Source organism: Panthera leo, chromosome D1 (genome assembly GCF_018350215.1).
Source record: "Panthera leo isolate Ple1 chromosome D1, P.leo_Ple1_pat1.1, whole genome shotgun sequence".
NCBI classification, from domain to species: domain Eukaryota; kingdom Metazoa; phylum Chordata; class Mammalia; order Carnivora; family Felidae; genus Panthera; species Panthera leo.
In genome coordinates, this window is record NC_056688.1 from 65,471,510 (window position 1) to 65,485,488 (window position 13,979).

At 41.5% G+C, this 13,979-nt stretch overlaps 1 protein-coding gene across 4 annotated transcripts in view; it reads right to left on the reverse strand.

Annotated features, from left to right (window-relative positions):
• TRIM66 (tripartite motif containing 66) overlaps positions 1-13,798 on the reverse strand; it is a 54,983-nt gene extending 41,185 nt beyond the window's left edge. Inside the window, exons 1-4 of one of the 4 annotated variants that reach the window (XM_042904495.1) lie at positions 11,299-13,798; positions 10,656-10,839; positions 4,064-4,163; positions 3,851-3,971 (exon numbers count right to left, since the gene is read on the reverse strand). Coding sequence is in view for 1 of the 4 variants with exons in the window: in XM_042904493.1 (XP_042760427.1) it covers positions 11,299-11,350 (52 nt within the window). In the remaining 3 variants the exon portion in view is untranslated. Of the gene's footprint in view, positions 1-3,850; positions 4,164-10,655; positions 10,840-11,298 lie in introns of those variants that run through there. The other 3 variants (XM_042904494.1, XM_042904493.1, XM_042904498.1) reach the window with 3 other exon arrangements.
• Positions 13,799-13,979: the final 181 nt, after the last annotated feature.

Here is a 13,979-nt window from a genome sequence, read left to right on the forward strand (position 1 = left end):
TACCATTCTTTTAGTTCTTCAGAAAACATTCAGTAAGCAACTGATATCCACCAGACTTGGTCCGTGGAGAACCTCCCAGAGGCATTGCTGCTATGCCTGAACTTTCAACAACCTTCTCTTCATACCCCTGCCGCACCATATTATAATCATCTGTCTAGTTATTTGCCCTTCAACAGAACATGAGTTTCTTGAGGACAAGGGCCCTGCCTTTTCATCTCTGTACCCTAAATGCCATAGAGCCAGCTACACAGAAGTCAAATACCCATGAAGGAGACAAACATACAAACCAACAAATACCACACAGCATAGAGTCCTAAAATCTCCAAGTAGTCATGGAAGCTGATTCTACTCTTCATCCATAAATGCAAATATAGAAGGTAGCAAAGGCCTAGCCAGACCATAAGATATACCAAGGAATATAAGATGCCACATATTTAAGAAATTGTCTCTCAAAAAAAAAAAAAAAGGAAAAGAAATTGTCTCTCTTGTTCTAAATCAAGCATGTTCACATCTAACAGATTTTTTTCCACTTCAGTTTCAAAAGTTCTAAATAATAGTATTTTTTCATGTTTCTTATCTTATTACTATATACTATGAGTAGCACAGAATGTTCTATGTGTATGTTATAATTTCATTTTCATAACAATCCTTTAAGTTAATTACTACTATTACCATCCTCATTTCATAAGCAAGACAACTTGCCCAAGCTGTCCAACTACTAAGTGGCAGGCAGATTAGAACTCACACTCATATGCCCAAATACACTGACACCAAGGCTTATATTTTTATTCTCCATTACACTTCAAATAACTTGGCAAATAAACACTATGATTCTAATAATTGTCATTAGTATGATTTAATTTTCGACTTGAGAGCCACACAAAGCCTTGAGACATGCATAATTAGTTCATGTTAAAAATCCCAAATGAGATCAAAGACTTAAACATAAGAGTTAAACTATAAAACTCTTAAAAGAAAATACAGAGGAAAAGCTTCACAACAATGGATTTGGCAATGATTTCATGGATATGACACCAAAAGCACAGGCAACAAAAGCAAAAATAGAGAAGTTGGACTTTAGCAAAATTCAAATCTTTTGTGCATCAAAGGACACTATTAACAGAACAAAAGTCCAACCCACTGAATGAGAGAAAATATTTACAAATCATATTATCTGATAAGGGTCTAGTACCCCTAATATATAAAGAACTCCTACAACTCAACAAAAACAACAAACCTGATTAAAACACGGGCAAAACTGAAACTCAATACCATTATACAACAACTCTCCATTCCCCACTCCCCCCAGTCGCTGGCAACCACCATTCTATTTTCTGTCTCTATGAATTTGACTACTCTAGGTACCTCATGTAAATAGAATCATAGACTATTTGTGGTTTTCTTTAATGTTTATTTATTTTTGAGATAGAGAGAGACAGAGCATGAACGGGGGAGGAGCAGAGAGAGAGAGGGAGACACAGAATCTGAAGCAGGCTCCAGGATCCGAGCTGTCAGCACAGAGCCCGATGCGGGGCTCGAACTCACGGACCATGAGATCGTGACCTGAGCCGAAGTCGGACGCTTAACCGACTGAGCCACCCAGGCGTCCCGACTATTTGTTTTTTTGTAACTGGCTTATTTTATTTAGTATGATGTTCTCAAGGTTCATTCATGCTGTAACATGTGTCAGAATTTTCTTCCTTATTAAGACTAAATAATATTCCATTGTACCTATACACCACATTTTGTTTATCCATTCATCTTTCAGCGGACACCTGGGTTACTTCTGCCTTTTGGCCATGCGAATAATGCTGCTTTGAACACAGGTGTACAACTACTTCTTTGAGTCCCTGCTTTAAATTCTTTAATTCTCTCTGGTATACACCCAGAAGTAGAATTGCTGGACCATATGGTAATTCTATTTTTTAATTTTTTGAGGAATGGCTGTGCTGTTTTCCACAGAAGCTATACCATTTTACATTCCCATTAATAATATACAAGGATTCACTTTCTCCATATCCTCACCACACTGGTTATTTTCTGTTCTTTTTTTTTTTTTTTTAATAGTAGCCATCCTAATGGGTATGAGGTGGCATCGCATTGTGGTTTTGATTTGTATTTCCCTAAAGATTAGTGATACTGAGCATCTTTTTGTGTGCTCATTGGCCATTTGTATATCCTGTTTGGAGAAATGTCTATTCGAGTTCTTTGCCCATTGTTAAATTAGGTTGTTTGATCTTTTTTATTGTTGGGTTGTAGAAGTTCTTTATATATTCTAAAGGAACTTTTTAAGACATATTTAAGATTCACCATGTTTATAAATTTAACTTATTAGATTTCCAAGTGTCCTTTAATTAGGAATGTTTATTTGCTAGACAATTGAAATACTTAAAAAAAAGAATAAAATAGGAGGTGCCTGGATGGCTCAGTGGGTTAAGTGTCCAACTCTTGATTTCAGCTTAGGTCATGATCTCACAGTTTGTGAGATCAAGCCCTGTGTTAGGCTCTGCTAACAGCGTAGAGCCTGCTTGGGATTCTCTCTCTCCTTTTCCCTCTGCCCCTCCCTCATTTGCTCTCTCTCTCTCTTTCAAAATAATAAACATTTTTTTAAAAAAAGAAAAATAAAATACGTTTAACTTATGAAAGCAATTATTAACTAAGTTTGTAAATATGTTCAAATATTAATAAAGTCCCTTTAAAAATGATTGTTAAAATTTGCCACATAAATAGAATGAGATTTATAAGGTAAAATTAAAAAGTTAAGGAAGAATGAAATTTAAGTTTAAAAATCAGATATTAAGTTTTATTTTTTTAACGTTTATTTATTTTTGAGAGACAGAGAGAGACAGAGCATGAACGGGGGAGGGGCAGAGAGAGGGGGAGACACAGAATCTGAAGCAGGCTCCAGGCTCTGAGCTGTCAGCACAGAGCCCAACGTGGGGCTCCAACTCACAGACTGCAAGATCATGACCTGAGCTGAAGTCGGATGCTCAACGGACTGAGCCACCCAGGCACCCCCAGACATTAATTTTTAAAATCAACGTACACTATCTTTTCTGTGCTCCAAACTCACAAAAGAGCCCAGAGAGGTTACACAGTTTACCCAAGGATTTAGAGGGCCCCAAATTCATACCTAAGGACAACTGCACTGCTACAATGCCTCAAGGAGCCTAGACTTGTGCCACAAATCACTTTAACAATACTGCAGATAACAAAAATAAAGATGATGTTCCTAAATACTCTCTACTTGTTTGACTTTCTCATCCTCCAAGTTCACCCAACAGAGACTGCACCTCTGTTGCATGCCTGTGCTAGAACGCTGAGATGAAGGGATCTGGTTCTTGTCTCCAAGGACTCACAGTCCTCAATGAGACTGTTCCCTAGGAAACCTGATGTTCAGGAGTGAGACACAAGCTCCTCCCACTAAGCACCAATTTAACTGGTGAATGGTTGCTAGTCAGTGTGCGTCTGTTCATAATCAGGTCCTGACCAATCCTAGGGGGCCAGCAGTTCTCCCTCCGCCTCGCCTGGGAAGTTTAGTGAGCCAGGACACACGTCCTCTCTGTCTGGGGAGCCAGCCAAACCTTGAATCAACACCTTCCCAGGTTTCTCGGTCTGCCATCAATTTAAGGAAATCCCAAGCATGGCGAGTCCCAGCTTACAAAACAGATATAGCAGGCATCAAGAGGATTTGCTTTGTCTCACAGATTCCCTAAAGAGTTGTGCTCAGCAATGAGTGTCCCTTGGGCATTTAAATTCCGATTCTTTCTACGCTTGAAATTTGGTTCCTATGAAACAGGAAGAGACCTATGATGTGAAGGAGGGGAACCTGTGGTACTTTTGTACTTACCATCTGAGACAGTCCCACAAGCCTTGGCAACCTGCCTCAGCTCCTGGATCAAGCCCTGGAAGCAGTCCTTACAGAGCAAATGCTGGCAGGGTGGGAGTCAGGCACCGACAGCCTGCAGGTTCTGTCGGCACAATGAACAGGCCGGTACCACGGGCTCCATATGACCACTCTTGTGTTTCTGGTCAACTAGTGGCAGCCCCATAAAGCTCATACCCATATCTGACCCCATGCCCATGACCGTGCCCAGGACCGGGGCTCTTGTAACGACCTCCTCAGGTGTGAAGCAGCGTGCAGAGCGAGCAAGCTCCACTGCCTGTAAGTGAAGCACAAAGCAGAGTGATTAATTTCTTTGGGGTGGGGGATGTTCCTGGACAGGCCAGAGAGGACTCTGAGAACTGGAGGCTCGTGCCCTGAAACCTGCAGGGCTCAGCCCCAAACTCTCACTTGAGCTCAAAGAGAGAGTCCAGCATCTCCACTGTGGAAAATAAAGCCTAGAGAGGTCTGCTAGGTTGTGTGTTTCTTACAAGGTTTGTTTGACTTCAAAAGTGTCCAAGATCTACCTGTGCTTCTTTTTATTAGTGGGCAAGCCTGGTCCAAGATTTTGGAAAAGAAAAGGAAATGTATTAAAAGCCAAGTTTATACCAGGTGCTTTATATGCTTTATCTCAAACCTCACAACTACTCTTGGAGGTAGGCATTATGATACTTCTACGAATTCAGTAAAACCATGAAGGACAGGCTGAGGAAACTGAGGTTCAGAGAGTTTGGGTAATTGCACAAAGACAGATGGCAAATAGCAAAGTTCAAATTCAAATTCAAAATTGGACTTCACACCCTTACTACTGAAATATTTCTCAAGCTAAGGTCCAACACACATATTTTTGTGAGTTCTCCTCACTATTTTTTAAAATTAGTATTCATTCTGATAAGAATTTTTAAATCTATAAATGTTCCAGTTCATCTGCATATACACCTCAACAAGATTTTAGAGGCAGTGTTAAGAGTTTAGGATCTAATTCACACCATGCACTTATTACTTTGTCTCAGGCAAATGGAAAGAGAAAGGGGAAGCCTTAATATGTAAATGATGCATTCTTGCCACATGAAGTCTCAATAACATTGTGGCATGTGGTGAGGAATGTTTCATCTTGCTTGGAACAGATGTAGGAGGTAGGGAAATTAAGCCATCATCACCCTGGCAAAAGTTTGCCACACCTGGCCACACCGGGAGCACCACATTTAAACTGTAATAGCAGTTTAGTTCAGCAACACATCATCTGCAAATGAAACTGATATTGTTAATTTGATTGTTTTGGTTTTTTATAACTTGCAAACTGTATTCAATTTTATGTAAGTTTTGTATAAGAGTAGAAGAAGTGTACCTCATTTTATACTTGTACCTACTTAAGAAAGAAACCAAATGTCATTGAATTCACATCTGGAGCTCTGGAGTTATGCAGATTTGACAGAACTTTCATTTCAGTCCATAGTCTTTGGGAGCCAAGCCCATTAAAGATGAAGAGTGACAGGGCTGGGAGAGGCCAGGCTGCTTGGAGGCCCAGCAAAATGCCACTAAATAAAATAATGGACGGACTCTCACCTCTAATTCATTTTGGGGCTCTAAGAGTAGTTATTTCCCAGAGGGCAGCATAGTAGTGCTGGTGGAGGGAAGGGCAATCTGTCTTAGAAGGTTTAAGTGTGGCTGAGTTTATTTTGTTAGACTTCGAAAATATCAGACTTAATTATTCAGGACACCAAAGAGATTTTATTTATGTGGGTTATATCTACTACTATTTACCATGTTATAAATGAAAACTGAGATAATTTTAAAATATTAATTCATTTAAAAACAATAAACGTATTACATGTCCACCTGAATAGCATACTTTTTAGGAAAAAACAAACTATTAAAAAAATAAATTTAGGGAGAAGAGTGACATTGTTTTTCCTTTTTGCAAACCTCATTAATGTCTGTGTTAATAAAAGCCAGCTGGATTGCCATACCTGCTTCCGTAGTCCATCTGCTGTATGTTGTTCTGTTTACAGTGTATGAAGAAAAGCCAGCCTCGCAGGGCTGTACGATTGGAAAAGATAAGAGTATTTTTAATAGCCTTATCAGGTAACTGTGGATATCCTTTGAAACTACAACAAGTGGCACTTTCTTAAAGGTTAGTTGTAATGTGGAATCTGAAACTACATCAGTGAATTTTTCTTACCCTGTGACATGAAAATCCACTGGTCTGTCTTGCACTGTAAACTGCCCTTCTACCTAGGCATCGTTTTAGAACACCAGGCATCTGTCATTTGGAAAACATTGATCCAATGACTTATGTAGATGCTTCAAACACTGATGTTTCCTTATACGATAACAAAACATCACACTCTTAAACATCACCTCCAGTCTTATTGGAAAATACTTTATTAGGAAGATGTCAAACTCATAGAGGCAGCTATGCCTTTACCAGAATTCTAAATTTTGCTGAAAGCTCTAATTTTATCATTGGCAACAAATACTGTCAGGTTTTTTTCCTTGAAATGACAGGCTCACTTCATTTTTGAGAGCATATTTGCCATATTCTCAAGTCTGAATAACCACAGTTTGTCTGTCAGCTGTTCTCTCAAGTAAAACTGGTGTTGTACAAAAAAAAAAAAAAAAAAAAAAAAAAAAAAAAAAAAAAAAGGCTAGTTCAGCTTGCAACTCAAATAATAGTACAAGTGCAGTTCCTCACCCTGATAAGTAGAAATGCTTTATGCACACTTCCAGTTTCTTCACAAAGAATATTAAAATGATGCATATTTAAGGACTGGAATTTAATAAAATATTGCCTACCTCATCATGGGCACACCTAAGTGAAACTGGCTTCTCCCTTCTCCTCCCGTCCTTTCCCTTTTCCTGCAAGTGCCTAGCAGTGAAGAATACAATGACTTCTACCAGCATCTTTGGCTTTTTACACACCACCTTTGGTATTTGCTTTGGCACCATTAGTGCAAATGACAATCCAGTGAAAAGGGCAAATAACATTCTGTAGTGTTATGAAAATGGTTTTGACTCTGTGGAAACTTGTGATCCTGTGGACACTTGTGAAAGAGTCTCAGGGACCATCACCATCCCCGCCCTGCCCCTGCTTCCTGCCATAGGTCTACAGACCATACTTTGAGAACTGTTGCATTAGGCTTCAAATGACAACTCTGGGACGGGAGGGCGCCTGGGTGGTTCAGTTGGTTAAGCATCCAACTCTTGATTTCGTCTCAGGCATGATCTTAAGGGTTGATGAGATCACCCTGCATCGGGCTCTATGCTGACGGTGCAGAGCCTGTTAAGATTCTCTTTCTCCCTCTCTCTCTTTCCTTTTCCCGCTCATGCTCTCTCTTTCTCTCAATAAATAAATAAATAAACTTTAAAAATAAATAACAACTCAGGGGATTCAAAGTGGTGGCATGGCTTTTCAACATCAGTGGGCACAACTCAGGGTAAGAATATAAATAAATATTTCACTTCTGTCTTAGAAGAGCAACTGAAGTAACTCAGAGGGTAAAGGTTAAATTAAAGGCACAACCAAACAATAGAGTCTCTGATTTGAGAGTAAAGGGGGACGGTCAAATGACCTCTCTTCTATCCCCTTCCTCTGGCTGCTTTCCACTATGCCTTAGCTCTTCCCTCTCCTTCCTACCTCCTCTGACCTAGAAAAAGGGATAGAGTATGGCAGAATGTACTTAAGCCAGGGGTAGCAGATTCGAATGCCTATGGGGGCCAGGCATGTAAATAGCGAAGTGCTCCACCTAAAAGAATATGGGTCTCAGGGCGCCTCGGTGGCTCAGTCTGTCGAGCGTCTGACTTTGGCTCAGGTCATGATCTCGCGGTTCATGGGTTTGAGCCCCACGTTGGGCTCTGGGCTGACAACTCAGAGCCTGGAGCCTGCTTCAGATTCTGTGTCCCCCTCTCTCCCCACTCCACCCCTGCTTGTGCTCTGTCTCTCTCTGTCTTTCAAAAATGAACATTAAAAATAATAATAAAAAGAATATGGGTCCACTGTTGCCAAATCTTAGTTTTTCAAAACGCCAGAAATCCAAATTTTTACTTAAACTCTGAAACGTTGGCAACTAATTAAAATTTAAAACCATGAAAACAGGGGTGCCTGGGTGGCCCAGGTGGTTAGGCATCAGACTTTGGCTCAGGTCATGATCTCACAGCTCCTGAGTTTGAGCCCGGCATTGTGCTCTGGGCTGACAGCTCGGAGCCTGGAGCCTGCTTCGGATTCTGTGTCTCCCTCTCTCTCTCTCTGTCCACCCCCCTCCCCGCGCCACACACACACACACACACACACACACACACACACACACACACACACACACTGGTACTCTGTCTCCCTCTCTCTCAAAAATAAACATTAAAAAAAAATAAAAACTTGAAAACAGCATGAGTCAAACAACATATACCAGTAATCAGCCTGAGACCTCTGCTCTAAGTCATGGAACCAGGAAACTAGGACTAAATGAAACATCATGTGAAAGCCTGGAAGGACAGAAAGCCTCACATATAACATTACCTTGCTCACAAATCACTTCCTTTTAACACCTGACAGCCTGATCTGAGAGTTTCTGTAGCCTTGCCAAGGAATGGCAGAGCAAGTCATTCCATGCCACATTGGGGGTAAGAATTTCAAAGACTGTTTGCACGGGTAGTACAGAGCAAGTGATCATCAAAACAAGACTCAGTTCAGGAGGAAAAGAGGAGAGAGACACACTAGGCAATGAGAGAACACCCACTCGATGCTAGACGGTTTGAACATGATATATTATCTGTTTACTTGTTTACTGTCTATTTTAGACACAGTCCTAGAACAGAACTTAGTCTTTCTTGTTCACCATTGTCCCCACTCCTCACTGCCTGGCACATATACATAGTGTCTACACACAGTATGCACTCAATAAATATTTCTAAAATGAAAGAATAAATCTCAGTATTTTTCATTAGAAAAACAAGAAAACTAAGATCCAAAGAGAGTATGTTGTTCATTTAATATCATTCAGCGAGTAAAAATAGAGGTAGAGGGGTGCCTGGGTGACTCCAGATTTCAGCTCTGGTCATGATGTAGTGGTTGGTGGGTTCAAGCCCCACATCAGGCTCCACACACACTGACACTGTGGAGCCTGCTTGGGATTCTCTCTCTCCTCTCTCTGTCGTTCCCCTGCTCTCTCTCTGTAGATAAATAAACTTAAAAAAAATAGGGGTAGGAAATGAACCCAAGCTTCTATGTTCTTTCTGCTGATTTTATCACCTGAAATTAAATTAAAATCCAAATATTTAAGCCCTTCCTTGTTGTGCTATTGGATAAACTGTCCTCTAATATCCTAGAATTCCTCTCTTCACATTTTGCTATTCTGAGTTTAATGGCAGCAAGGTTTTCCACCCTAGCTTGCAACAAAGCTTCTAGGAATACATTTTCCATGTAGTATAATGAGATTTTTAAAAAATCTATTCAACACAGTTAGGAAAGACTCCTGGAAATTCCTAATCTTCAAATTAGATTATTTTTACTTTGTGCTCAAGAAAACCCTGTGGTCCTATGGATTTTTCTCTAAATACTATATTGCCATTTATCAAAAACTACTGATAAAGGCAAAACAACAACAACAAAACCCCCTGAGCCTGGTGTAGCTGAAAGTGGTAACTATACATGCTGCTGGTGCATAAATTGGTACAATCCATTTGGGGAAAAAAACAGCATAAAATGAATCATAAAAATGTTCATACCCTATAATACAGCAATCTCACTCCTGGGAATTTACCCTAGACAAGCTATTCAATAGAAGAAGAAAAAACACATATACACAAATGTCCATTGCATCACTGTCTCTAATAGCAAAGAACACAATAAGAACAACAACCAAAAAAACAAAAAGAAACAAAAAAAATACAGGAGAAAATGGCTTAGTAAATTACAGTACATGCTGAAGATAAATCAGTTAAGATATTAAAAATAATAATCATGAAGACTGAGTAGTGATACAGAAAAATGTCACGGTATTAAATGAAAAGCAGAATGCAAAAGGATTTGTATGCTATGATCATCAGCTTTGTAGATAGCTATGTCTCCACGTAGACAAGAGCTGAAAGTAATATTCAGACATAAAAAAGCATTATAAAGTGTTATCATTTGAGATGTTTATACTTATATTTTTAAAGATTTTCTTTAATGTTTTACTGGATTTTCTATTACATGCTATTTTTAAAATCCTTTCTGAAATACATTAGGATTTCTGAGTTTTTCTAGAACTCTCACTTAAAAAGAACAGAAACCCTAGGGCGCCTGGGTGGCTTAATTGGTTGGGCGTCCAACTTTGGCTCAGGTCATGATCTCACAGCTCGTGAGTTGGAGCCCACTTCGGGCTCTGTGCTGACAGCTCAGAGCCTGGAGCCTGCTTCAGATTCTGTGTTTCCCTCTTTCTGCCCCTCCCCCGCTCACACTCTGTCTCTCAAAAATAAACATTAAAAAAAAAAAAAAAAAAAAAAAAAAAAAAGAACAGAAACCCTGGCTCTTTCCATCTTAAATTAACAATCCTTTACTTGAAAAAGGAAAGCAACATAATCTTTCCAAATGTCCAAACCTAAAGATGGAGAGCAAGAAAACAAGGTTGGATCTACCCAGGCTGTTGTTGCCATGTGAAGGACTGCTAAGGAACTCAGGAACCCAGAGAGGAGAAAAAGAAAAGGGGACCACCAGAGCCCTCTTCAGGGTGGGGAGTGTTCATAAGGTTCCCTAGAGAAAGGCGTGGGTTCCAGAAAAGGTCAGCACCACATTTACCTGTCTCGCCAGGCTGCTGTCTGGCATCATCTCCCTTCTGCTCATTTCACAGATATTTTCTGAGGCCCTTTCTCTCCGGGGGAGCCCATATGCCTGAGATGTCACAAGACCACACTCTACTTCAGAAGAGATGTCACAGAGAAGCAGGCCTCTCAGAGGTCATGTCTCAGCACTTTCCATGTGCCTGGTGGAGAGGGACAGGTTACCTAATGCCTAATGTCTGGATGCTACTCAACTTTGCAGATACAGAACTTGCTGTCTCAGAGCTGGTCAGCCTAGGGAAACTAACCCACATTGACAAACCACCTTAGGAATGAAAGGGAATTTGCTAGAAACCAGAGCCAGACAATCACCCAGGGAATTCCCTCCACCGTGATAGAACCATCAATGAGAAGAATGTTAGGTGAACACAGAACCCAACACAGAGTGCTGGTCCACTCGGAGAATTTCCATTCAGATGGATGGCCTGAGGGATAGGATATAGCTCCTCTATAACCAAAGAACCTGGCAAAACTATCCAGAAGCAGTGCCAATTACCCAGAACCCTACCTATACCCCCTGAACAGTATTTGTCCTGGCTCTAGGCCCTCCTCACAAGACACTTGATGGTTACCTTTCATTCCCAAAGCTCTGCCCAGCTTACCTCCATTCACAGACCATGTTCCCAAGGGTAGTTTCCAGGTAGCTCGGTTCATCCCTTGTGCACTTCCTGGCCAACTTCAATGTCAAATACAGGGTGATCTCTTCTTAGACCTTGCCCCCGACTCTCAAGACCCCTGTTTCTGCTGGCCACAGGTAGTATGTGATTGAGGACTGAAGGAGTGATGAAGACCATAATACTGTGAGGTCAGAGAGGGAGTGGTCACTGAGGTAAAAGCAGATCTGGAAAGAGAAGACTAAAGGCTAGGTAGGCCCAGGCTCTGTATCTTGGCAGCTCTGTAGCCACCGGTAAGTCATTCAAACTTCTGTGCCTCAATTCTTTCATTCTCATTCATAAAATGGAGCTGGTAGTGTTGACCTCTCAGGCAGAGGCAATTTGTAAGATTGCAAGGTGTATTTGGCTATTATCACTCTGGACTGGAGTGTTCTGGGAAGAAGCAGAATATAAGGTGGGCCCTAAACGTTGAGGGAGATTCAGGATATCTGTTCAGGAATAAGATGAGCAGTATAGGCATGAGAAATGGCACCAGCACAGGCAAAAAGGTAGAATGGATGTACCAAGTTTGGCTACAGTAGAAAGCTGCTATAAGAGGAAAAGCTGAGGTTGGTTTGGAAAGGTACATAGGCCTTTCTGTAGGTAATAGGGAGCTATCCAACTTTTTGATCAAGTAAGTGAAAGGATGAAAGTTATGTTTTGGGAAGATTAACCTGGCAGAGGTGTGAAGGATGAAGGGACTGGAGGAGGGTTAGAATGCAAGCAGGGTGCCACAGGAGGATGCTGAACTCAGGATAAGAGACATGATGAGGGTCTTAATGAAGGCAGTGTCATGGGGGCTTGAAAGGAGGAAGCAAATCTGAGATAGAGAACAAACGGATATGGTGACAGTGTATTAGAGGAAAAGAAGGCTCGGGAACAATTTTCAGGTGTCCATGACATCACTATCTAAGTGGACATGAGCACCACTCACCAAGATACAGTATAAAGGAGAAGGCACCAGTGAGAAAGGAAAATTGAAGTCTTTGAATATGTTTACCTAGTTTGCCTGTAGAATGTCCAAGGAATAATAATCAGAAATTAAGTAAACACATGAGTGTGGAGCTCAGCAATAACATTGTGAATTGAAGCCACCCAAAATAAATTCGCCCAAGAAGACTGTGTATTGTGAAAAGATAAAGAGCAAGAACCGGAGGGTGAAAAATATCACCACTTGAATGGTGCATAAAATTAGAAGAACCTGAAAAGGCTGTGAAGTGGCCAGAGAGACAGGAAGAAGGCAAGAATTTCTATAAAGAAGTGAAAGAGGTAAAGTACAACAGAGAGAAGTGGTATGAGGAATAGGAAGAGTCCATTCAACTGGTATTTAATTGATGCTTCGAATATGAGCAATTTCATTGAAGTAGTGTAGCTGAGGGCTAGATTGCAGTGGATTAAACAATGAATGGGAAATGAACAAATGGACAGAATTTGTAGACTTTGCTTTTGGGGAGCTTGGCTGTAAAGGAAAAAGCCAGGGTAGCAGGTAGAAGACAGTCAGGGAGAATTTAGGATATTTAGCTAAAATATATTTTAGCTGACAGGAATGGGGCAGGGAAAATAAATACACACACAGAGTAATTGAAAGAATGGGATTTCGAACACTGATTGAGACTCGAAAGAGGGCTCTTCCAGTTAGTGAAGACAGGGAGGTGAGAGTAGTTACATTAGGTCACTTAATAATTTGTTGAACATGCACTACATGCCAGGAACTGGGAGTGCATGGATAAAAGAAAATATTCCTGAGCCATTAAGGAATTTGGTTTAGTACGGAAGACAAATGTGGATCAAGAATTATATAAGAGCTATGTACTTGATTGTGTGAGGGCACAAGTGGGGAAAGTAAACAACAATGACTGAATGGGTCAGAGAAGTTTCACAGGAAAAGAGACACTTGCACTGGGTCGAAGTGAACAGGGATTCTCTAGTCCAGGAGAGGAGGTCACGGCCATGTCAACTAGGTTCAGGTGAAAATTCAAACTGGGTGGTTAGAAAAAGTATTTACAGAGTCTGTATAAAAAGGACCATAAAGCAACCAGGTATACTGGTGCCTGAAGTATATCAGATTGTTCAATCTGTGGAGGCCCAGATGATAGCACCAAGGGCAAAGGAGGAATTAAGACCGAACGCCTCCCTGGAGTGTAGGTCAGCAGGTGCCGGTGGGTGGTGGAGACATCTAGTGAAAGACTCCAAAGGTAGCAGAGCGAGACACCCGGTAAGCACGCTGAGGATCAAATAGCGTCTCGCGAATCCTCACTGCGGCTGGGAGACAAGAGAGCAACCGCTACCGGCAGGGCCGAGCAGACCGCAAGAACGGAGCGAGACGCGTTGGACGACTCAGAACTGGGGCGTCTGATGGGTACGGTGGCCTAGTCGGGTTCCAGGGCCAAGTCACCGCGACAGCTTGTACTACACAGCGCCCCAAGCGCCGGATTCCGCGAAAGCTCTCAGCCTCAGAGCCAGAGCGAAAGAAGGTAGCGACCAGCACGAGGCCCACACGTCAGATCCAGTGGTATTTCCTGGAGAGGACCAGGACACCCCGCAGAAAGAGGCAGGGGCCAGCCTTATAGTCACGCGAGACCCGCGAGACCCAAGAGGCCCCGCCCAAGGCCGGGTCTCCCTGGCCGGAA